The sequence below is a fragment of the Colletotrichum abscissum genome, assembly GCF_030869225.1.
Source record: "Colletotrichum abscissum strain IMI 504890 chromosome Unknown Scaffold_29.1, whole genome shotgun sequence".
Taxonomy (NCBI): domain Eukaryota; kingdom Fungi; phylum Ascomycota; class Sordariomycetes; order Glomerellales; family Glomerellaceae; genus Colletotrichum; species Colletotrichum abscissum.
In genome coordinates, this window is record NW_026850198.1 from 40,025 (window position 1) to 63,650 (window position 23,626).

Below are 23,626 nucleotides of genomic sequence, written 5' to 3' on the forward strand. Positions count from 1 at the left end.
GCCGTCGCAGTTGCTGAGCCAAAAACGCTACTGTGGCAGTAGCAGAGGCAACGGTGATGGATGGGACGGGGCGGCCGTCGCATGGGTGAAGGAGACGGAGAGACGGAGAGAGAGAGAAGCTTGCTAACCCTTGATCCAACAACAAAAGTCCATAGTTAGACTATGGAGTACACGACTACGTTCACGGGCTGCCAGTCGAACGTTTGATCGAGGACGCGAATGGAGTGTAATGAAGCAAGCGAAGCGAAGCGACGGTGTAAGTGGTGCCCAACTCAAGGTAGTATGCGGAGAGAGCCTTTTCTCATTGGTGTCGTGAAATGCATGGTCAGAATGATTGACTACTACGAAAAGGTAGCCTTGCATCGCTTCCAGTCCGTCCCGGTCTGGCTGTCTCTTGTCTCCAAATGAAAGTCGTCCTCTGCGGTTTTCCTGGCCCCCTTTGGTGGAGATGGGCACGATACCTAGGAGTATATACAGTATGTTGAAATCGTGGCTTTCAAGGCTAGACCGAGACCGAAGGCGTTTGGTTCTCTCGGCGTACCTTGGCTGAGCCAGTCTCTTTTTGTCTTTCTCTCACTCAAAAACAATCTGGCGATGAAGCCCGACTTGCTGTGGCCGTTCAACAACGTCAGAGACTTATCCCCACAACTGCCAACCTTGCTGAGGCCGCTATCTCACTGGGTGTGTGTACAGATACCCATGGAGTTCGGAGTTGCGGATACTCTGCACAGAAACTCTCCCACTTTCTCTCCGTGCCTAATAAATACCAAATGGATCGAGGTGAAAAAACTGCCAGTATGTATCCGTACCCGTACCAACGTCCCTATCCCGCCCACTCGGTCGCAACCTTGCTCCATAAGAACGTCGTAATGGTGAGCAGCAAGACCTCGCCCAAGTGCAAGGAGTGACGAGAAACCCCCCCACAAGTCGTTTCTTGAGCGAGCAGAAAGAAAATCCCAAGCGAGGAGATAGCAAGACACAGGCGTGGAGAGAAAGAGAGAGTCCTGGCTGAATGGGGGCGGAAAGCTGATAACTCACTTTTTACCCTTACGCAGCAGACTGGAGCCTTGTCCCACGCCGTTGTCTCCTGTTATTCTTCTTTTTTCGTCGTCGTCGTCGTCTTCGTCGTTTCTCGAAAGGCGAGGTACAGCAGGTCAACAGGCACAGGGTTCAGGTCCAGGCCCCCCAGGTGTGGTGTGGGCGTGCGAGGAGACAGGGCAAGACAGGACAGTGGGAAACGTTCAACAGGTACCTGCAAGCCTACAGAGCTCGCTCTCCCCCTGTCTGCTCCTTGTCTTTCCTCTGTCTCTGTCTCTGTCTCTGTTTCTGTTTCTGTTTCTGTGTCTCTCTTCTCTGCACCTGGTCTCTGCCACTCACCGGGGCCGGATCCAGGGGCCAGGGGCTGGAAAGTGAGATGCGGTACGTACCCAGTCGACCTAGTCAAGGTAAGGTAGACCGTAGACCGTAGACCATACTGCGTACTGCGCACTACGCACCTAGAGAGCTCTCCCAGACTCTCACTCCCAAGCTGCACAGCTCCTCCAGCTCCCAGTCGACGCACCCCTCCGCCCACGCCCACTCCTACAGCCCACGCCTATCCATTGGGAGAAATACCATTCAAGCTGGCGTCGTGGTCGTCCTCGCAGTACGGATACTTTGTAAACCACAACCGAGACGCACAGTACTGTACGTGAGTACGTACTTGCTTCCTCTTGCTTCCTCTTCCGCAGTAGATGATCCACCCAGAAACCCTCCCCCCACAATGACTCGTCGTTTCCCATTGAGAACGCGACGCGCGCACCTGTGGATGGGAAGACTCGAGAGGGGAGCTGCCCGATAGCACCGGCGCATTAAGACCGTCGGGGCATATTGGAGAAGAGGACCGAAAAGTAAGCCGTTAACTCTGGTAACTCAAACTCTCACCCAATGGCGACCGGAGACGAGACAAAGAGGCCGAAAAACGCTTGCCAATCTCGTTACGCTCTCCTCTTTCTTCACTCTCACTCTCACTCTCTCACTCATCCTTCATCCGAATATCAAGGAGATAAGGAGCCAATTTAGAGAAATGACCGAGAAACCAGGCAGAAACCTTCGTTCCGGCTTAGCCATGAAGAAAAGAGCGAGAAAATGAGAGAGACAGCAGAAGGAGACATGTTTCGCGGTTTCGGGGCCAAGTCCGCCTTCCCTGTTTCCCGAAACCCCCCCCCCCCCCCCTCCTCCAAAGCCCGCCAACCCGTACTCAATCTCTCACTTCTTCAGCGCACAACAGCAGCAGCAGACGCAGTATGCGTAGCCTGTAGGTACAATGCTGGAACTTCGGACACTGAGAGAGGGAGAGAGAGAGAGAGAGAATGAGACAGGGAACAGGCGAGGAGGACAGGTACAGCCAGGGCTTACAGAGTAGGACCTCCGCCGGAAGAGACCTTGAAGCTGTCTGTCTGCAAAGCCATTACTAGCGAAAGACCTTCGCCTTCAGGGACAAGGGCTCTACGAGCGGAAAGGGAAGAGGAAGGGGGGTGTCGCCCGAGAAAGTCTTTGCCAAGAACCAAACCTCCGGCAGGGGTGGGAGAGCATCCGCACCCGAAGGCAAAAAAAAGGGATGCGGGCCTACTGCAGGCCCATGGTCGCCGGGGTCCCCCCTTTGGCTCCGAGCTGGCCGCTTCTGGGGCACACACCTTTTCTTCTCAGTGTCTCTTCTTCTCCCACTCTGCCCCTCTGCTCGAGGTACGTAACTTGTCTCCCTGCTCGCTCTCTGTCTCCTCCACCGCAAACTGAGGAAAAAAAGAAGACCAGTTTCTCACCCCCCTGACCACCGTCGTGGTGGTTGTCTGCTCAGTGCTGCCGACCCATCCCAGGCCCAGGATAAGGTATTAGGTAGGGTTGTCCAAGAGAATGGAGACGGCATGAGAAGCCGCAGTGACAGGTAGCGAAGGTGGTGGGGTGAAGAGCGAGGATGGTGTGTCATGTTGCATGTGTCGACCTGATGCTCCCTTTTTCGATGCTCGTTCTATCGATGTGTGTACGGAGCAATAAGAGCATAACTCATGAGGGAGTATTGGCATACTGGAGGATGGTGGATGGATGACATGTTGTAAGCTTTGAGACTGACGTAGTGCGCCTCAGTCAAGCCCGTGAAGCTAGTGATCAAGCCGTCTCGAGAGGACTGGAGGCGGACGATGACAGTCCAAGTAAGCATCTGCAGCTCAGGCCGAATTGAGGATGCCGTCCTCGTGTGAAGATTCTGTCCTGCCGCCTGCCACCTTTTGCACTGCATGGTCGCACAAACTCCGGTGGGGAGGGATGAGATATGTTACAGCCGCAGAGGAGGATTCGGCCCCGGCTCGTCACAAAGTGTAGATTCCGGCAAGGTATCGATCGAATCCTTCACTGACTGGACCACCGCCTTACTCGATTCTGAAATGCGTATCGACCTTCTCCTCTCAACCCACACTTTGTTGGAAGGGCTCTCGCCCACAAAACTCTTGGGAGTCGGGACTTACGCCCTGTGTCTGTTGCCGCCACAATCCGATTGCCTGCCAAAACCGAGTGGCTCATCTCCTCCCCACTTCCTTGTGCAGGACTCTATGGATAGTCTGTACTCTCTACGGATACCGCAAGCTTTTAGAGTTTGACCAGGAATCTGCAGACGTGTGGCATCGTCATGTCATGTCAGCGCTGCCAAATCGCAGCCGCCCTTCGCTACGCAGCGTAATGCTTCTTCCTTGCGTCGCATCCTCGTCCTTCAGCCCGTCTATCGATGCAAGCTTGTCGCAGCTGCACTAGACTGCATCCCGCATGCCAGATGACAGACAAGAAAGCTTCTTGTCCTTGTTTGATCGTGATCCGCCTTCCCCGTGGAGTAGCGTAACTTCGCGGCGTCTTCTAGTTGTCCAAGCCGATGTGCTACGTAAATCCTTTCGCGCCTTTCGAGTTTCCAGGCGTCCCTTGACTCTTGAGTCGTCTCATGGTTTATTGCCCCAGTCTTACGCTCTGCAAAGCCTCGAGGCCGCGTCGGTAACCCATTGGAAAGCGGCTCTTGTTGACGAAGCGTATTTCGATCAGCCCGCAACGGAAGGAAATTTTATCGTGACAGGTCTCGTACCCAGCAAACAAGCATCTAGGTTATTGACGCCCGGCAGCTGCACGCCCACATTCCAAGCTCTTATGGAGAAGGCTTGTCCCTGAGCTTGAGCTTGAAATAGAAAGAAAGATTAGGATAAAGGAAAAAAGAAGAAGAAAAGCGCTCATGAGCTTACCAATAGTCCCCTCATGTGCCCCTCCTGATCTCCATCTGTAGTTGTTAAGATGTCAGTGCCGTACGTACCGCTTCGACGACTGCAATGCTGTCGTCAACTTCGCAGGTGGAGGCTTCGCCCCTCATATGAACATGGCCCCTCCATGTCCGGTTACATTCAAACACATCAATCACCGGGTGTCTGTGGCAGCATACTCCGCCAAACGCGTGGTCTCGACAAGAGCCGTCAACGACAGCTGCATGCCGGAGTTACATCTGCCAAACCATTGCAGTGCAAATGGAGAGGCCACAGTCCAGGCTTGGGTCAGGCCAACCGTAGCCGACGCTGTTTTTTTTTTGCCCACTTGAGCCTGCGGTGCTGACCGCCCTGGTATCTCGTCCCTAGCTCTCTTATCACTGGGCCCAGTCTGGTTGCAAGCCCCTGCTCGTTGGAGACTTGCCGACATTGTTAGCCCCCAAGAAACAAACTCGATTGTTCTCCCCCCCTGGCGTTGGGGGACGTAAGTACCGCAGTACCCTTCATCATCATCTATGGCGGTGACTACTCTGTACTCATGCGCCGCCTGGCACCGAAGAGGGCTGCAATATGGCCCGCGTTGTTTCAAGAGTGCAGCTCGGAATGGACATGTCTTGTTAGCCACCCTAGGATTTAGCCCTCCTCATACATACTGACACACTGCCTCAACATCGCCCAGGGGGCCTACAGTCGTTGGAGCTCTTCTCCATGAAGCCCACGAGAGGAGTCAAACAAAAGTAGTACTGGCTTTGTGGGATTTACCTCTCTTCGATCCCTGTCAGATGAAAATTGCCCTCCCCTCTCTGGCTCAAGATGCTGTCACGAATCGGAACGAATAGCTCCCGTCTCCCCAGGACAAGGCATCGTTGCCAGCTTGCAGAATCGCAACGGGGTCGCTAGTAGGGTCTGAGCTACATTGCCATGGCCATAAAGTCGAATTTCATCAAGAATATACGCCGACTGAAAGTACACTTGACGTCCTCTGATTGAATGAGAGGCCTCTCAGCGAAGACAAATGATCGATGATGCGCCTTTGATGGGCCTTGACCGGCGAAGATGACCTAGCACTATGAGAAAGTCGATTCGTAGCTGTGCTGAAAGCAATGGGTAGATTGTTGAAGGTGGAATAAACAACTTGGAACGGTTGCAACCGTCCCGCGCCGCACCAAATTCTTCACCAAGGTAAGGCAGGGGAATCCATGCTATTTGTCAATCATCCTCAATGCCCAAGCAGGGCCCCACGGCAGCTCTGTTTTCACCTACTATGTAGGCCAGCGCGGCCATCAACCCTCCTCAAGGACGTGCAAGGGGTACATTGGCATGACCTTTGAGCCCTCCATACCTTAAGCAGACCGTCTCTCATACCGGCTCGCATCCGAAGTGGTGTTCCGAACAGGGGCTTGCTTCGTGGAGGGTCTGATAATGGAGATGCCGTGATTTCGTCAAGCACCTCGCTACTCCGTGAGGTATCCAGAACTTGACTCGATCGGTGCAGCTGTCCCCTGTAGCTTGCGCCTCTCTAGACGTACCAAAGCTGGGAAAAAAGGGGTCCATGTAGGCCGAGTGCGGCATGTAATCTGCAAGATATTTCAACAGCGGCGGACGTGTGTTGAAAGTCGGGCTGATGCTTTGGACTTGTCATGGTCAAGCTGACCACTTTTCGCAAGTCGCAAGTCCATGGGTCTTGAACTCAAATGCCAATTTCTCAGGGGTGAGCTTGAAGGCTAGGCTGACAGCCCTAACAGTACCATACATCGCCTGTCGCGTTCCATCGCCCTAGGCTAACATTCACTTCCTTTGGATGGCCTCATTTAATCGTTGTCGTTAGTGTCAAGCCATCTGAATCTGCGGATCATCATGTCGTTCGGTCCGTTTTAGTTCAAGCTTCGATGGCCTAGAGTTACCCCAGACTCTAGGTCTCTGGATTGGGCAAAGGCTGTAATATCCTGGCCGGCCACCAATGATAAGTCAGATTTGGTGCTCATTTGAGAACCTCTCATTCATGCTCTCGGCCATGGTATACCAACGGGTTGTCTACTAAGCGGCACCAGGGCAGCTGCTGATAGATTGTGTGGAACTCAGTCGCAAACTGCTGCTGTCGTAATCGCACGTCAGCGCTTCCTCACTCGCGCCGCTTGGAGCATGGATTCGTGCGTTTGACCCAACGCTATGATTAAGCCTCTCGTTGCTTTTTTCGTTTGCTGCCGAAGAACCCAATCACGCACTACCTATCACCGCGGCCACATCCCGTCGCTGGGTGGGCGTTAAGGTTGCATGGGCCATAACGGGGGCTGTCAATGGCTTGTCCCAGTGCCTCTGTCGAAGATTTCTTGCCCTTTTCCCCTCCAAAACTACACAGTCCGTCTGTCACCAGTCTCAAAGACGAGTTGTGATGGAACAATAGCAACAGTTTTAGGCATTGAATGCTCCGGAGGCTTGTCGGTCATAAACCATACTTTTGATAAGCACAATCTCCCTTGGGAGTCCGGGCTTATCGAAATCGCAGCTACTCTCGATATTTGAAGTTTAAAATAAGCACTGTCAAGTCAGAGTCACTTCGTCGAGCAGCCACAGACGCATTCTCCGCCCGACCAGATATGTTGGCGCAAACAGCGGCTTAGACTCGTCGTTTCCCCTGTTCGTCTTCCCGTCGTACGTTGGATCTGCATCTGAGAAGTCGCAGGCGACAGTTACTTGTTAGAGACTAATCGAGAGTCGTCCTACAGTAGATTTTCGACAGTACGGATAGGTGCTCGTGCGCAGCAGGCGGGTGGTGTGAGGCGGTGGGCTATGATAGGTTGCAAAGGAGCGGCTCACCCAATGGCGACCTTTCTTCGCCTGGTGGTGGCCTGCCTTATCAACCCTAGCTACACATCGCGGCCTTGCCCTCCTGACAGGAGTTGATGGCATGCTAAGGCCCCCGTTCCGATGGAGCCCATTGGCAGTTCCTTGCAGGTTAGGTCCTCTATTCGTAAGAGGTCGGGGCTTTGAGAAGCAGGCCGACCCTAGTGCACAGGGATGATAGCGCAATGCGGGATTCGACGAAGAGGTGCCGGGGAACCATACTTCGGAGCCGGAGCTGTTGCTGGTGGAGAGCTGAGAGAGCCTTGGCCAAAACTGGGCCATTGGAGATTGCCATGCACGTCAGTCGCAACCGAGCCAGCAAGGCAAAGATGTTTGTGCGAAGGCAAGATATCGTCGCCGAGGCCCCAACGACTGTTGAAGATGACCCGGCGCCGTTGACTTCCAGCCTATTCGCGAAAAATGATATTATCTCGCCTGAAAACTCCCATGCCATGTTGTCTAGCGCCTTGATGTGTGCAGGTACTCTCTCTCTCTCTATGAGGCTCTCGGGTCTTGCTGCTACCGAGAGAGCAGTTCGGGCATGGGATGGTGGTGCGGCAGACATAGCGGCCCAAGAAGTACTTCTTTTGGTACGCCATGCTATCAGACCGGGCGTCACGGCAAGAACGGCCCCGGCCGGCCGGCCCCGGCACTCAACGAGGTTTAATAGCGTCAAAAGGAGGTACAGACGTCTAGATGCCTCGACAATGGCCTCCAATGTACCACCCACAGCCCGATAGCGTAGGAGACGAAGCGGCTTTTGCTTGAGAAGGGTGTGTATAGTGCGCTGGGCGACGAGGTGGAGCGCAGATGGTGAAGTGTAACACGCATCACTTGACAACCTAGCAGATCCAGGGTAAGGAAGATGCTCTCCCACTCCGTCATCAACAACACGGTGAAGACCCGAGAGCAGGTAGGTGGGGTGGTGTGGGATAACTATCCCGTTGGATGACACCCTTATGCGTAATGAAAAGGGTTGTCGATCAATTGAGTTGGAGACCTAAAGAGCGGTGGGAACAAGATGGTGCACGGGCGGAGGGGCCGAAGGCGATGTTGAGGGTCGTCGGTCGTGTATTCGCGCTCTAGGTCCTAAGTTCGCGATGTTCGTTGATGGTTGCGTATTGAAGGGCGGAGGCGGGAAGCGGGAGGGCAAGTCGGTCCAGACACGGGACAGAAGCCAGGGATTTGGCGGCTGGCACATATGTTTTGGGGCCAAGTAAAACGTGGCAATGGAGGGGGGGGGGGGGGGGAGGAAAACAAGAAGGGGGGGCCCGTGTTTTCGTGGGGGGGGTGGGGGGGGGGGGGGGGGGGAGCAGGGGGACGGGGGGGGAGGGAGGGGGGTGGGGGGGTGGAGATGTGTTGGGGGGGGAAAAAGAAGGGGGGGGGGGGGGGGGGGGGGGGGGGGGAAGACAAGCATCATGGTCGTCGCCTGTGTTTCCTGTGGTGTATTGTGGTGGTGCATGGGCTTCGCCTCTCCCCCCGGGATTGAAGAAATAAATCCTATCAAAATGGACGTTGTTGACGTTTCAACGTGGCTCGTGACTCTTGACTCTACGAGACTGACTCAACTCAGAAAGGCACGCATCTGCGTCCTTGCCTTCTTGTTCCAAAATTGGCTGCGATGCGAAGAAACCAAGGCAGGTGCTCCGAAGGCAGTCACCTTCTCTTGATGCCGGAGTGGGAAGGCACGGCTTCATTTACTTAACCGCACCTACAAGAGCTCTGCGCTTGGAGGTGATCATGATCCTCCTTTTCACTGTTTTGTACCCTTTCCGTCTGTTGTTGCTTCCATTTCTTTGAAAAACATCTTTCGGGAACCACCTGCATCAACAGAAACGCAATTGCCATCACAAGTTCTTCGAGTGCCGGTGGGAGAGGAGGTCTGACTTACATACCTTCTCTCTTGCCTTGTTTCGCTCCTGCCGTATTACTGTGCCGTGTGTGCCTCTCGACTTTCCCCGCATTGATCTGTCCCTGAGCCGTGCCTACCCTCTTCTGAGTGATCCATCTATTGGTGGGCGATGTCATTCTTGACCCCACATTGGGCCGAAAAGGGTCAGAGTCTTTCCTTCCCTCGGTTCCTTGCAGCAAGGCACACACACAATGGAAGGCAAGAGGGAAAGCACGGCAAGAGCATTCTGGACCTCGCTGCTTCACCGCCCTCGGGCTGCCCCAACCCTCCCACGCTTTCCCACGCTTTTCCACCACCCCCAAAATCTGACTGAGCAAATCATCATCGTCCAATTGACCCCACATGATGTGAAGACTGTAACGCCTCCCACGCATCTACAAAGTATTCCATCGCGTCGCATCACCAGGAAAAGCCCTCAGAGTGTCACCGAACCAGATTTTGTCATCTTTTGGTTCGAAACATCTGCAGGTGGGCTACCTTATGTTACTACTTCTTCCACAAACGTCTTGACCGTCTTTGTGATAATCTGCAGACGCCACTTGTGGCTCTCCTCATGTGGCGTTGTGCAGCAGCAGCAGCAGCAGCAGCAAATTAGCAACCGCATGCTATCCTCCACATTATGCCGTTAGGTACCTACCCCTGGCCCCTCTCAGATCAGACAAGAAATTCCCGAATGCTACCAAGAGCCCCTCTCGATTGTCTACCTGCATCATGTATCGTCAGATAGTCGAGTCTTTCAACCACATTACGCTCAACTCTGGCTCAATACTCTACTGCGTACTCCTTACCACATGGTGATTGACCATTTCTTCTCCCCATCCACCTATTCCCGTCCCGTCTCCATGGCTTGTGGACTGACACCATCATCCACCACCACCTCCTCCCCTTCTCCAGTTTACCGCTGTTCTCTAACCATTGCTTGCGCACAGACCCACGCCTCTTCCTCTCGGTCCAGGCACGAAGAGAGTTGAAAAAGGGGGGGAAGAGAAAAAAGGGTCACTACGTTCGGTCGCGAGTGGGTGATCTGCGACCAAGATGCTGACGAAACGTGGCTGACATGCCTGGCCTGTCTCTGCTTGTTAACCGGCCCTCCACTGCTCGTCCTGATGTCTGCAGCGTGCGGCGTGCGGCGTGCCTGGCTTCCTGCCCGTGCCACCGGCCGATTGTGGGGGTTGCATTCTACATGGACTCAATCACCATTCACGTCCAATCTTCAGTCCCGAATCCTGAATACTAGAACGAATCTGACAAGCAAATCGCACTTCCTCGACCGGTAGAGACAGCCCACTTGCAGACTCACCTACTTGCAAGTGTCTATCATGCAAGCCAGTGTATTCGGATCACACTGGAATCCAGTGCGGATAAAAGTCTCCTAAATTCCTAGCGGTCATTCCGCCGTATGTACTTTTGCGTCGCATGGCAATTGCTCCGGCTACCACATCAAACGCCCAGAACGCACCGCAGACAACGACCGCAAGGCTCAATCAACGGCCTACCCTTCGGACTCTGGTGCCTGAGAATCTTACTTCTGGGTGATATACACTGGATAGTCCGCAACGGGAAATGCCGTATGCCGTCTGGCCCTGGTCTGGTGACTGAAAGTTGACGAAAGTCGTCACGCCACAAGGGGCAGGTCCCTTCAACTTCATCCGCAATGAGGGGCATGGTGTGCGCAATTGCCATACTATCAAGTAGAACAACACGAACTCGTGCAATCGGGTACGCAGGTTCATGCTCACTCGGATTAGGCGATAGGTGCGGTAAGAAGATACGGCAAAGCAGACACACACACACACAGACACACACACCTACACGTACACGAACACGCATACACCATCACCACTTCGTGTATACGATGATACCTGTGTTCATTGTTAGTGGCTTGCTCTGGCCTGAGAGTCTGGGACGCACGCTGGCATTGCTGGCACACACCATCAACACCTGCTAGACTTGCCACTTATTACAAACGGGGAAAGAATTCTGGTGAAATCCCAATCAGGACTACCGTTCACCTGCGCCTTTCGTTCCAGCCCTGGAGGCAATTGTTCAGCTACGAGACTAAACAGGATCATCATGGGTCCCTAGGATCAGGTCTCGAATGACGAAGATGAGCATCATGAGCAAGGCAAAAAAGAGAAGAACCGGCGAAGACTTTAGCCCACTGGCCCTCACGTGGGAGTGATGATCGTCCGGGATAAAACGTGGGACCTATTCTAGTGTAGGTTCGGTCTTGGAAAGCCCCATGTGGCTGCTGCTAGTGTAAAACAGCAGTTCAGCTGAAAGCCTGGCAGTCTTGCTGCGTGGCTGGACCCAAGTTTGTATGACTAACACCTTGTGAAATGACCTGAATGGGTTGGTTTTCTTTCCGTACCATGGACTCTGGTGTCTCGAGGCCTTGTCACTGGTGGCCCTGTCCATTGGAGAGAATGGAACAAGATGAAATTGAAGACCGAGAAGTGCGAGGTCAGTGTTCGTACTAGCCTTTCTATCAACACCATGATTCTATCCGTATCTGGGGTCCCTCCTCGACTTCCCAGCCACCGCCGGGCCTGCTTGCGAGCTTGAGGATAAGTGGCTCGCCGGCGTGAGAGATGCTGCAGATTGCCAGACTGAGGTGCAGGCCGCAGTCGGGGGGATGTGGGGCACCGGTGAGCTCCCACTCGTTCCAGAATCCAGCGGGCCAATGAGCAAACCCCGTAGAATCACTTCATCTGAAACGGGGTCGAAACGGGACGTATCTTTTCTATGGACATGTTCAAGTTCACTGTTCTGGTCGATTTTAGTCCCGTCATCCATCACATCACCCGGTTATTTGTCTTTATCTTACTTCCAGGATATTCTATGAGAATGGTACGTACTGTGAGCTGTCGAGATACTTACCTTAGGTACCTTACTGCGTACGGAGTAACGTAGAGTAAGTACCGTATTACCTAAGTCCCCATAAATACGTCTCGTGCCGGGCCTACTGAGCTTACTTGACTTACCAAGGTACCTTAAAGGGGCTCAACAACTGCCTAACAGTCTGTATGCAGATAAATTGGGAAAGAGACGAACCTTAAGCCGTCGTGACCGCCTTACTGAAAAGTAGAGATATCACCGGCAACTATCAACTGGAAGGAAAGAGGAGGGAAGTGCTTACTACGTGCAGGCTCAACTACGCCTAGGCCCGCTACCTACCTTACATAGAACTTCTGTTAGACGCAGCTTCCCAAGGCAGTACTTGCCACAGAACCCCCCTCATCCTCTTCCTGCATGGAGCGGGCAACCAGCGGCTTCTTCCCCGAGGCCACCAACGTGATGGAAACCACCGGATCCCCAACTACCCATGACACTGCTTGACAACCTCACACACCACCACCACCACCACCATGATCACTATCTCCGCGACCGACCCGGGCACCATCCTCTCCCCTTTTGCTCGGGACAGACCGCAGACTGTCCCTCTTCGACTTTGATGACTGTCTGTTCACTGCATAGGCGAGGCCCACCATTGTGCCGTGCCGTGCGTCTCCTGGAAATAACTAGACCCGCCAGTGACAGACAATGATCCATCATTCGAAATACCCAAGATATGGACACCGCCGGGCCAGACACTACCAAGAACGAGTCGAATCAATGTCCACACGATATCGTCGACACCGTCTACGAAGGCGAAGGCTCTTCGTTCGTCATCACGGCTGCACCGCCCCGTCATGGTTAGCTCTCTTACTATCTTCGTCGGGGTTCAGGAACGTGGCGAGCAGAAAATTGATCCCTCGAGACATGACGCCACAAACACCAGATCGGTCTTGGGGAACGGGGCCCGCGAACAGACCTCCCAGGCTACTCGCGGCCGCAGCCAAGAATCTTGCCTCTAGACTCGGATCTATACCCGTCTCTTCTAGACTCAACAACCGTCTCTCCCAAACTACAGGCGTATATGCGACAGCTACGCGGTTTACTTTCAGAGCACGGCAATGCTTGGCACACGGCACCTGTCCAGCCGTTCACATCCGAAAAAGAGCAGGTCTCAACAAACTTCATATGATTCTTGGCTCCATAGCCACGATACAAGTTCCATGAGCGCAAGTATTCGCTGCTCACCATGGGTCGTTCACGTCTCCACCGTCAGACACGTCTCGACAACAGTTTCCATCACATAGATGACATGGCATTTGTCAGTCACCTCTCAAACATCACATCACTCACACAAGTAGAGTGCAACTGTGGCTTTGCACTGCTATCGAAACACTGCCCGATCTGCGACGGCCACTACCACAGACCATGCGTTCGCCTCTACAAGTAATGTGTGAAAGGGCGTGCATTAGCTTGAGGTGGACGCAACTCCGGCACCCGGTCTCAACAGCAAACTTTACGCCGTCCATGTCGACCCGAACCATACCAAGGACTTGCTGCACCCGTCTGGGGAACAAATCGCCCAAAGATCGCCATATTGAAATCCTTAGCACATTGCCAGTCCAAGTTCTGGGTCCCAGAAGGGATGCTTACTAGACTGAACCGTTGAATCTCGTCTATCACCTTCGTATGCTCCGTTCGTACGGATACACGAGGAACCAGAGCTGGAAACCTTTCAGGAAGCGGTCTGCCCTACACAGCGCGCGCAATACGGCCCGGCAGCCCATTGCAAGCAGTTTTCTATTCTTCCCCTAGGCCATTTTCACGGATCATCGTCGAACGTGCTCTACTTCTTATCTCCGCCCACCTACTTGTCGCATATCCGTCCAGATTCCTGGTCACCGTATCATGCCATCATTGCAGAGTAGACATGGGAGACTGACCGCATTCCGCAATACATTGATCGGATGAAGAATCTTCACCTGGCAATCACGGTTGCGCCGAGCTGGTATTCATTTTCCACGAGCTTCAGAGGCCCGCCATTGTCGGCGGGGGGGGGGGGGGGGGGCATGAACCTTAGCATTCACCAGATATAGGGGTATCCGTACCTTCATGCGGGTTCCGCCCCTATGCAGGAACGACTAGCTCGGCCAATAGCTTTCACGCATCGAAGCCGGTGCCCCTTCAGCATCGGCGCCAGCCACACGCATTCGACTGGCCGTTTCACACTCTTTTTCATTTCAGAATAGACTAACGGCGCCGCAAACTGCAAACTTCTTTGGGGTCTCGAGTCTGACTAGAGACTTACATTCTTCGAGCAAAACACCTCAGTAACGTGATACTACGGGCGTCTTTCTGACATCGGAAACGGGTTTCAAGTAGTACGTTCGGCCCGGCCCCAATTGAGACCAGATCAACTCTCTGCGTTGCCCAGTATTCCGATGTTGATAGGCCCTACTGCCAGTCATCGTTGTCCCTCCCGTCTGGAAGGGAGCACCCCTTCTTTGCCTTGGATCTCCCTTGTTGGAGTGTTCGAGGGACCCAGGTCTGCCAGTGGGTGTATCCACATCTCATCCAGGCCTCCACCAATTCAGGCTCTGGAATTCTGCTTCCGCAGAGATCGTCTTCCGCCCATCCCAAGTCTATCACCCAGGGGGGCTGGACAGCTCCTGCGGCGCACGTCCTCTGCTATACGACCCTGCCAACGACTAGCTCGTCACCGCCCTGAACCCCCCAAGCTATCACGCCATTTTTCGTCTGCCGCGATGCTCTGGGATAACCTCTACGGCAGTATGCCTGCTCTACTCTCGCACGAATCTGGACAACCCTCGTAGGACGTCTTCTCAAGCTCATACGGAGAGACCACACAAGTCCGTCGCAATGGACTTGCGGCCCCAAGCATCTAATAGAGGTACCGACAGGCCGAAATGAAGAATCACCAAGTGATCAGTGGGATCCACGGGGCAAGACTTGCAGCTACGCTCAGTGACACGACTGACACGTCAATTCGTACCTGCCTCCATCTTTCTGCGTCTCCTTCATCACTATCTGTATGAATACGGAACCCAGTCAAGTACTGATTGGCCAAGGAAATGATTTCATACAATCTTTTACAGGGTCGCTCGTGAGATATACAACACTCTGTCCTGGGTGTGCTTCTGATTTTTATCAAACGGAGGTTCTCTATGTCAGTGCCCCAGCGAGACCAATCACCAAAACAGACCCCGGATGGAGAGAACACTGAGAGAATTTATGAGCTCGCAAAAGATGCAGATGTCGCGATACAGGGCGTGTGACTCGCGATGTCCGCTCGCACCAATTGGTAGGACTTGACGAGGGGCTCTCGCGATGGGCTGAGCTGACGATAGAGATACTCGCACCACGTGCCATCGCTGGGTCCATGTGGGGATGCTTTAAGAGAATTGGGGTATCAGACGAGAGCATTCCATGTCTCTCGTCGAGTAAAGACAACTCAGAGCGTTGCTTTCTCGGTTTCGGCGGAAATCTCTGTGCCAGAAACGCTGGAGAGGGAAAGCGTAATAGATTTCCACGCTTCGCCAGGACTAAGTTGTTCCTTTGCCGCGTATTCTCGAGGCTGTGACCGAATTACCGGTTGTTACACGGAGTATTGAGCCGTGGTTTCCAGCGCGGGCCACCCAGCACCGAAGATAACCCTTGTTGGGGATGGGGAAATTGGACACGGACGCATCGGACTTGCTCCAAATTTCGCCGCCACGATCCGGAGACATGGACCTGAAGAAGATTAAGAAAGAAGAATACACTGGGTCTCACGAGATTCCAATCTTCTCGAAGCTATACCTGGCGTGATGGCCAACCTGAATACCAGACGACTGGGAATTGTCCAGAGAAATGATTGGGGAAGCGTTGAGAGAAACTCGTCATATTGCATTCAAAAAGACACGACAGGACCAAGAGGATAATCACAACCCTTTCTCTCATGATATGCCGACACCGTCACTCCGCCGCAGTCGGAGTCTCTACGGGTTCGTGTGGGCAGAAGAACAGAATATACCCTGATGAAACATGGATCGTCGGCGAGCGCAGGCCGCAGGCATGCCTGGGGTTTTCTCTCGTGGTCCGTGGCTGTACCTGTACCTGAAGATCCCTTCTCAAACAGACAACTCGAGGCTTTAGTTCGCTGGGGTTGACCTGGCCGCACGAAAACTCATCATCAACATCGCAATGAAGTTAAACGATAACCTCAAACTCCAGAGCCGAGTGCGAACTTCTATCCCAGTCACCGGACGAATATTCGTTGAATCGCTCGTTGCCGGCACGTTATCAAAGGACAAAAAAAGGTTTAGATATTTCGGGTTTGGAGAGCCGCTAGACCATAATGGCGGCCGCAAAATCTAGGCATCAAGGATCAAGCCCGCAGTCTGGTCAAACGGACTGTGGAAGAGACCGGCACCGAAGTATATCGGGCCAGCATGTCGTCCAAACTGGCTTCAAAGAGATCTTCGTATGGTCGGAGACGCCATCCTAGGCAACCCCTCAGCAATCCAAGAGTGCCAATTCATTTAGGCTGGTGGACCTTGGTGCTTGACAGACAAGTTCAGCAACTGGCCCAGGCTTATTTCATCCGTGAGTGCACATCAAACGTTGACAGCAACCCCCTTGGCCTTTTACGTCTGCTCTAGGTATCCGCCGTGGCATTGTCTTCTTTTCAATGTAACCCGGTCCTGGGCACTGAGCTATCCCAGGGCAACGTTGAACTGCATGTGGGGGTTTCGATTTTCGAAGCCCACTTCCCTCTGCCGTGCTGAACATTGTACGGATACTGCGTACACAGTAGACGAGCATTACCGGACGGAAATGCTGGAGATAGGTACTTTTCCTCGACATGACCTCTTCTATGGATCAGCCATGAACCCCTCGCAAGGATAGGCACTCATGTGTCCAGCGCCATGGCCACAAGCTGACAGGTAAGTTTTCATGGTTCAAGGATTACGAATTTCTATCTACGAGAAAGAGCGTCATGGCAAGCATGTTTGGCTTCAACGCACGACATGTAAGTATGGCCGTGGCCGGCAGGCACTGGGACAAGACGGTGCCTTTTTCGGGCTCGCTAGGGCGTGGATCCGGGGCATTCCTGGGTGAATCCCAGTGAAGCGCGTACCATAACAGACATCGAATTACGGACACGGCGATATTGAACTATACGATGCCGCGGTGTTCCGAGACTGACGTTGAATTGGGCAACCGGCGGAAACGAGCAGCTTGAAATTGGCATATTGAGCGAGAACGGATTTGTGGGCTCGCGGCAGTTGAACGTTGCCCAAGTCGGTTGTGAGCATTGTTGGTCAGAAGTGAGTTGTGAATGTGGCAAGCCATCAGAACGTCGCAAGCTAGGAAGGAGGATGCAAGGTTTTGCCGAAACCAACGCATCGCCTATTACCACGACAAAGTACGCCAACCAGAGCTGTCTATTGATGGCCAAGCAACGATTGTATGTTGCCTTCGAACGTACACGCTGGTATCGATTCAGTGTACTCGAGCCGTCGTGCTTGGTCTGGAGTGGTGGTGACGTCGACCACAACCGTTGCAAAACTGCAGATTAGGGGGAGGGGAGCTCTTGTGGGCAGCACCCAGCCCAACAAGCCATGTCCAAATGGAGCGACACCCGGGAACTCGATTGGTCAGTCTGTTTGCTGGCTTCCCTTGAGCTGGGAACCTGACGTGCCTGGGCAGAGGATGAGGGAAATTTCCGATGCCGGTTGTGGCCGTGATCTCATCCAATGGCAAGGGGCAATGGCTGCCAACCGGGCAACACCAATCCCAAGCCAATGGAAACCGCTGCATCATCCCACGCCACGACCATCAAGCTGCCCTTGTGCGGCGTGCCAGCCCTGACCTGAGCCATGTCGACGGGCAGCAGGCAGTGAACAACGGCCCCCAGGGGACACACCAGGCCCGACTTGGCTTTCTCTGCTCACCTGTGCCGCGCAGTTCCATTCCTTCGGGTCTCTCGAAGGGGGCTGACAGCCGGACGGAGACAGAATACCTTACACAGTACCTTGCCGAGTGTCTAGTTGCCTCCTTTTGTCAGCCGCGACCCAGTTCTTTGCCTTCATTTTGAATCTCGCATCTGACTCCGGTGCCGGGCCTTGTTCGTCTTGAGCCGCTGGCCGTCAGGACTCAGAAGTCAGAAACCACTCAGCTTGCACCATCGACAAGCCTTGCCGGATCCTACCCCGGCCTCATCGGTCAAGGGCCTGCTATCCGTATATGGCTTGCTTCAGGTCGTCACCTGAAGAATCGTCTTCTCACCCCGGCGAGGCAGGCAATGCCTGTCATGATCCGCCCTCATTTCCAACCGGATCCATTGACCGCCGCTCTCGCCTGACCTGACAGCGGGCTTTGCCGTCATTGCAGCAAACAGCGCAGCATGCCTTGCCCGGTGTGTTTCTTCTCGCCGTGAAATTGTGGCCTGAGCACGCGGTGCGACTGGCACACGAGGCCTGCTACCGACCACTGGATTCCAGGTTCACCTCACCGCGTTACCTTGGATGGGTATCAAGTTGGGAAATACAACGGTGATAACTGCAGCTCGGTTGCGAGTTGCGAGATGCGACTCTCAAGTCCCTACCAGACCGTGCCTCTTCCGTTGCCATGCTTCATACGCTGCCTGCCTGGACTCTGACCAGCTCGGGGGCCAGCCCCGGGACGTTGGCGGTTCTCCTCCCGCAGAGTTCTTCCCAGTCCACAGTCGCAACTGACTCGTTGTTTACGCGACCCTCCGCTAGCGGTGTCGCAGTGTCTCAACGAGAGTGAGAGATGGTTTCCACAGTATCACTGCTAGGGAATGGCGCTGCAGGCCGAGATGCACTAGTGGAAGCCCAAACACTTCTGCTTGGGAAGCAGGAATCCACCCCATGGGTCTCCGCCTCTGCGACACTATGTACACAGGTTGATGATCTCTTTGAGAAACAGCCCAGGGCCGGCGGCGTATGCCAAAAAACGAGGCGGTTCAGCGGCACAATTACACTCTTCTGTCTCAGACGCCCTGCCCAAGGGCGGCTGCTTCCAGTACACCACGGGCGCTACAGGCCGGAGGGTGAGCCTTGTCTAACGCGGCCGATGTATCATCAATGGAACCCGAAAGATACAAAGACCCCGCACTCCCACGCCAGTCCCTACTGTATTCCCTGACTTGCGACTCCATACTGGGACTAAGACGCTGTCAATGGCAACTCTCGCAAGTATCGGGCCGGCAAGTGCGCAAGTCATTAGTGCCAAGAGACGTCTGGCACTGATTCCCGACTCGGCAGGCAGCGCATTCAATGGACTTTGTTAGTCGCCTCGCTCAAGTGGGCTACGGATACTAACGCAGCGTATCCTCACTATCGTAGCGAGGCTTCAACGGAGTTCCGGTGGCTAATCGTTCACGTGGGCCTGATACTCGTAATAAACGCCATTGACAAAGAGCCAATATGATAATCTGCACAGCACAATCTCCAGAGGCACCCAGATAGCAGAGAAATAGCTCCACGGCCGAGTCAAACACACATTTGAATAGACGCAGGGGAACTCAGCGGGCTCAAGACATCCGCAACGGTACATACGGCCATCGCAGACAGCGCGAAGTAACGCTGAGAGACTGCTGTCGAGGTGACCCACGACGAAGACACAAGGGATAATGGGATGGGATGGTGTTCGAGGAGGCTGGGGGAGGAGGATCCCTAACCCAGAGGCACCCTCGCTGCTTCTTTCACTGGCCAGTAGCCTGAAAGGGTCCTCCGTCCCCCGCACAATAGCTCCTAGCCAGGAACGAGCGTTCTAGCCCGGGTCCGGACCTGTGAGGCGCGCAAGCCAGGGCCAGCCTGAGGAGGGGGCAGCCAGCTTTTGGTGACTTTGCGCCCTTGAGCTTGAGGGACTTGGTTGCCCTTACATTTTACTGCGACACTGTTATCAACGGAAAATACATCATGACCGCCTCGCGGCTACGTACAATACAACTCTACACCGAGCTAGTTCATACGCGGATCGATGGGGGCCACATCTCATCACATCGTTCGGCAGCTGACCGATCATGAACATCAACTTTGCCCGCCTATGCCAAATTTTACAGTTGCATTGGGCTATCGACTGCTTGGCAGGTCGATCAGGCGCACGCTTGCTGGGCAAATTCGCGTCGATTCTCGCGGATAAAGTCAAGACTAAGGTTCGGGACAGCATGTCCAGACTGGACAGTTATTTGAAAAGGCCCACATTAAACAAGTATGGCGTCAACCGTGTATGAGACGAGTTGCGCGGGGGTGTGAAAGGGATCCTGGACGAGAGCTTCTGGCGCATTGATCAAGTATGAGGATCCGGGATCAGTCTTGCCGGACGGCAGGGAGATCGTCTTGAGCCTCAACTTGGTTTCGACGATGAAGCCCCCAAGGTTACTGTTGATGCTGCGGCCAGGCCACGGCGCGGTTAAATCAGAATGGATGGAGATGCCCACGGTTTCAGCTCCAAGAATATGAGCCGCGCCCCAAGGCTGCCAAGAAATGGAGGCCACAAAAACTGAGTCGAGATGGATAAATTATTCGGGAGACACAGACACGGTACCGTTCGGATACACAATCGCTCAAGTACGGAGTACACTGCTACACTGGTACAGTACAAAGCTTCACGGAACCAAATTCAAATTGGCCACAGTGGCCCCAGCTGTCAAGTGGAAATCAAACGCGGATCACCCAGTGGTCAGGGAGTTGACGTGTGTTGTATCCGTAAAGATTGAAACATCTTCAACGGCGGGCAAGCACCCACTCTGGCCGGATGCGTTCCGCGGGGGCTTTCTCGCCTCTGGACCTCGTACATTCGGTTATACGCAGTACCGACATGGATAACGCCATTATCGCAAGTCCCAGTCGCACGAGAATGTGTTGTAGGTGGGAGAGATCCTACTTCATACCCAATGGCTGCCAAACGGGCCGGCACAACTGCACAATGGCAACCCAGTGCTTGATTTTGACTACCCACGAGGCGCGCTAGCGGAATCCAAATAAGAAGGCGCTTGTATTGACATGATCAACGTCAACGTCGTCTTGCAGAGGCGGGGCCAAGGTGATATGGAGGTCGATAAGATTGCGTTCAGTGGAATACGGCTATATCACGTCGCGATTATTAATTCACGTCCGATAACTACAGCCTCCATCTTTTAACTGCAGGGGGAGGGGGTGTTGAGATATATCGGGTGCCGAGTCGTCATGAGACACTATTGAACCCCCCACTCTGAAATTTACGCCATCTAGAGAAGAATTGCTCACAATTTGGACTCTTTGGAGACTTGGAGTCCATGTCGACGCTGAACAGTACGGATACAGCATCAGACCTATCGGAGAAAAGACGAAGGCAAATGCAACTCACTGTCTTTGCTACCAGGAGAAACCTCGTTAGCTATCCTACGCTTGACGAGCAAGTACAACGGTTCCCGGTCACGTCCCGCAGGCGTTCGCAGCAGGGCAAAGCGGGGGCAGGCCATAGTATCAACGTGGAGAAGGAGGCATGACTGTCCGGCCATGTCATTTTGGATGGCAACTGCCGACTTATCGACAATGCTGCAAAGTCTGGGATATTCCAGGGCGCATCCCATTCAAGATGTAGTTGCAGTTGTCGCTTGCAGATGCCCATTGTACGAGGCTGAGGACTGACTTCACAAAAAAGGGGGGGGGGGGTTCTTGCACCAGCATCAGGAACGACACGCTACCCTTGGCCTTGGATATCAACACGCTGGAATATGTCTGGCAGCGTTATACCAAGGGTTTGCAGGAACTCTCTTTCTTGGATGTAAAACCGACAGCTTGCGAACGAGACCGACTGACCAGAAAGACTCATCCCGCGCCCGAAATAAGGAGTCAAAGCGCTGGACTGGGCGGGTCGGTCAAGAGAGCCCATCTCCTTTCCCTCTCCGGCTGATTACTACGAAAGGCATTGTTACCGCGAAAGGGGGTTCGTCTTCCCCGAGGCCTCTCAATCTCGCATTAGTTACGACGGATGATGATTTCTGCAAGTCAAATCGCAAGGGGAAATATGACAAACTTTCTGGTGCGATGGGGTTCCAAGAGCATGGAACAGTGGTCCTATCGACCATGCAACAGTCCGTCACTTGATCGGAATGCACGTCGAACAATCTGGCAGGAAAGGTGCATCGGTCGGCCGAGGAGACCATTCGGGGGGTTCGTTGACTGGGCCAGCATGCACGTGAACCATGACCCGTACAATTGCGATGCTGCTTTGCGGCGCCCGGCATGGCGAATCTGTGGCGCTGCGCCGGAGATCTTTCCCAACAACTCACGACTTGTCACAATGGTCTGTCAGGTCAGAATAATGGCCTTGTTCGCTGCGTGACGCTTGAGCACCCCCGGCCGCATGTGCCACGGCACCCGTCGTCTGATGTGTCGGTCGAGTCAACATGAGATTTAAATCCAGCGGCATCCTTCCAGGACCTATGGATTCGCGAGGCAGTGAGTGAGTGGACATGACGGATCGATGTTGGTTCCTGACGGCGGACACTGCACTGACTGCTATGTGTGGTGTTTGCAGGCAGCCTGGTGATCTGTCCCCCGAGTCCCGAACGGACGTTGTGGGACGATGGTGGATTCTCTTTGTGACCGGACATCGACCAGTCACTTTGTCAATGTACGTTGATGTCATGTCTAGACACGAACGATGCCTGTCGCGCTGTGTCCTCCTTGCCTCCGAGGGAAAGGGAAAGAAAGAAAAAGGCTTCATCCTTACAAACGAACACTGGGTCCGGATGCCGCCCGCTGGTGGCCGCGGAGGGCTGGGCTCCAAGAGAGTTTGTGTGTGCAGGCTCCGGAACAGCATCGAATGAGCCGAACGTCCAACGTTGAATTTTGACCGTCGAAACAGGGTCGCGAGCAGGATATGGCTGCGACTTGGTCTCTTTGACTACTGCAGCTTCCTCCGCATTCCGCTAGCCAGCTTGCGCGGGCTTTTCTTCCTTACTCAGTATCCTTGAGGACTTGTCCCGGTAGCGTCGTTGATCGACGCCTGCATGCCGCCGCCGACTAGTCCCCTTTTTGCCCATCTTTTGCCCAAGAACGGGTGCGATGAATACTGTCTCGGCGGCGCGGAATGGTCAACTACTGTCCCCGCGAACCGCGAAAGCGATGCCATTGGTCCGCTCACACACAACCTCTTGCAACACCAGATATGAGAGAGGAAGCAGTTATTGATGGAGGCATCTTCAAAGAAACCCATCCGCCTGCTCGACTCATAACAAGACATGAGTGAGAATCTCCTTGCATCATTCATCATTAGATCATTCTCATTTTTTTCCTGGTCAGGTCCATGCAGGTTCAAATTACGAAAAGCATGCAAAGAGGTCTGTCCCTTTGCAGATCAAGCATGCGCGCACGGTAGGTATCACGTCCGGTTGCATCTTTTTGGGGGGGCCTCGCCTCCTCCTCTCAAATAATTGCTTCTTCTTTAGACTGCTTTCTTTGGACCGGCAGATGAGCGTCCGGAATACCTTGGAGGAGCAGCAAGATTGCTGAAACAGAGAGATGACAGATTCCTCAGCACCCCGTCGACATCATCCCCCGATCCAGGATTTGCTGCACAAGCCGATGGTTGCATAGTCCGCCAGTTCCTAGTCTTTGCTCGTACTCGGCGATGCTATCGAAATTTCTCCGCTCTCTTCCACTAGGTTCTACGGTATGTTATGCCATCGAACGGAGTAATCGATATTCACCGAGCCGGGTGTCGCACGATCTATTCTTTCATGCTT

The 23,626-nt window shown here is 53.8% G+C and overlaps 5 protein-coding genes across 5 annotated transcripts; 3 read left to right on the forward strand and 2 right to left on the reverse strand.

The window, feature by feature from the left end:
- Positions 1 to 7,236: 7,236 nt before the first annotated feature.
- CABS01_10910 (uncharacterized protein) lies at positions 7,237 to 7,569 on the reverse strand (the record flags this gene model as incomplete). The annotated part of the gene is made up of 1 exon (XM_060544265.1): positions 7,237 to 7,569. One exon carries the CDS (start codon positions 7,567 to 7,569, stop codon positions 7,237 to 7,239), a length of 333 nt encoding a protein of 110 aa, XP_060398541.1.
- A 2,169-nt stretch (positions 7,570 to 9,738) lies between these two features.
- On the forward strand, positions 9,739 to 10,069 carry CABS01_10911 (uncharacterized protein; the record flags this gene model as incomplete). The annotated part of the gene is made up of 2 exons (XM_060544266.1): positions 9,739 to 9,800; positions 9,943 to 10,069. 2 exons carry the CDS (start codon positions 9,739 to 9,741, stop codon positions 10,067 to 10,069), a joined length of 189 nt encoding a protein of 62 aa, XP_060398542.1.
- A 2,529-nt stretch (positions 10,070 to 12,598) lies between these two features.
- Positions 12,599 to 18,955, forward strand: CABS01_10912 (uncharacterized protein; the record flags this gene model as incomplete). The annotated part of the gene is made up of 2 exons (XM_060544267.1): positions 12,599 to 12,722; positions 18,885 to 18,955. The coding sequence occupies 2 exons, from the start codon at positions 12,599 to 12,601 to the stop codon at positions 18,953 to 18,955; spliced, it is 195 nt and encodes a 64-aa protein (XP_060398543.1).
- A 1,140-nt stretch (positions 18,956 to 20,095) lies between these two features.
- On the reverse strand, positions 20,096 to 20,398 carry CABS01_10913 (uncharacterized protein; the record flags this gene model as incomplete). Its single annotated transcript, XM_060544268.1, has 1 exon — positions 20,096 to 20,398. A coding segment is annotated over one exon (303 nt), but the record flags the coding sequence as incomplete, so codon positions are not given.
- A 2,493-nt stretch (positions 20,399 to 22,891) lies between these two features.
- CABS01_10914 (uncharacterized protein) lies at positions 22,892 to 23,545 on the forward strand (the record flags this gene model as incomplete). The annotated part of the gene is made up of 3 exons (XM_060544269.1): positions 22,892 to 23,015; positions 23,194 to 23,255; positions 23,330 to 23,545. The coding sequence occupies 3 exons, from the start codon at positions 22,892 to 22,894 to the stop codon at positions 23,543 to 23,545; spliced, it is 402 nt and encodes a 133-aa protein (XP_060398545.1).
- Between the last annotated feature and the right edge of the window lie 81 nt (positions 23,546 to 23,626).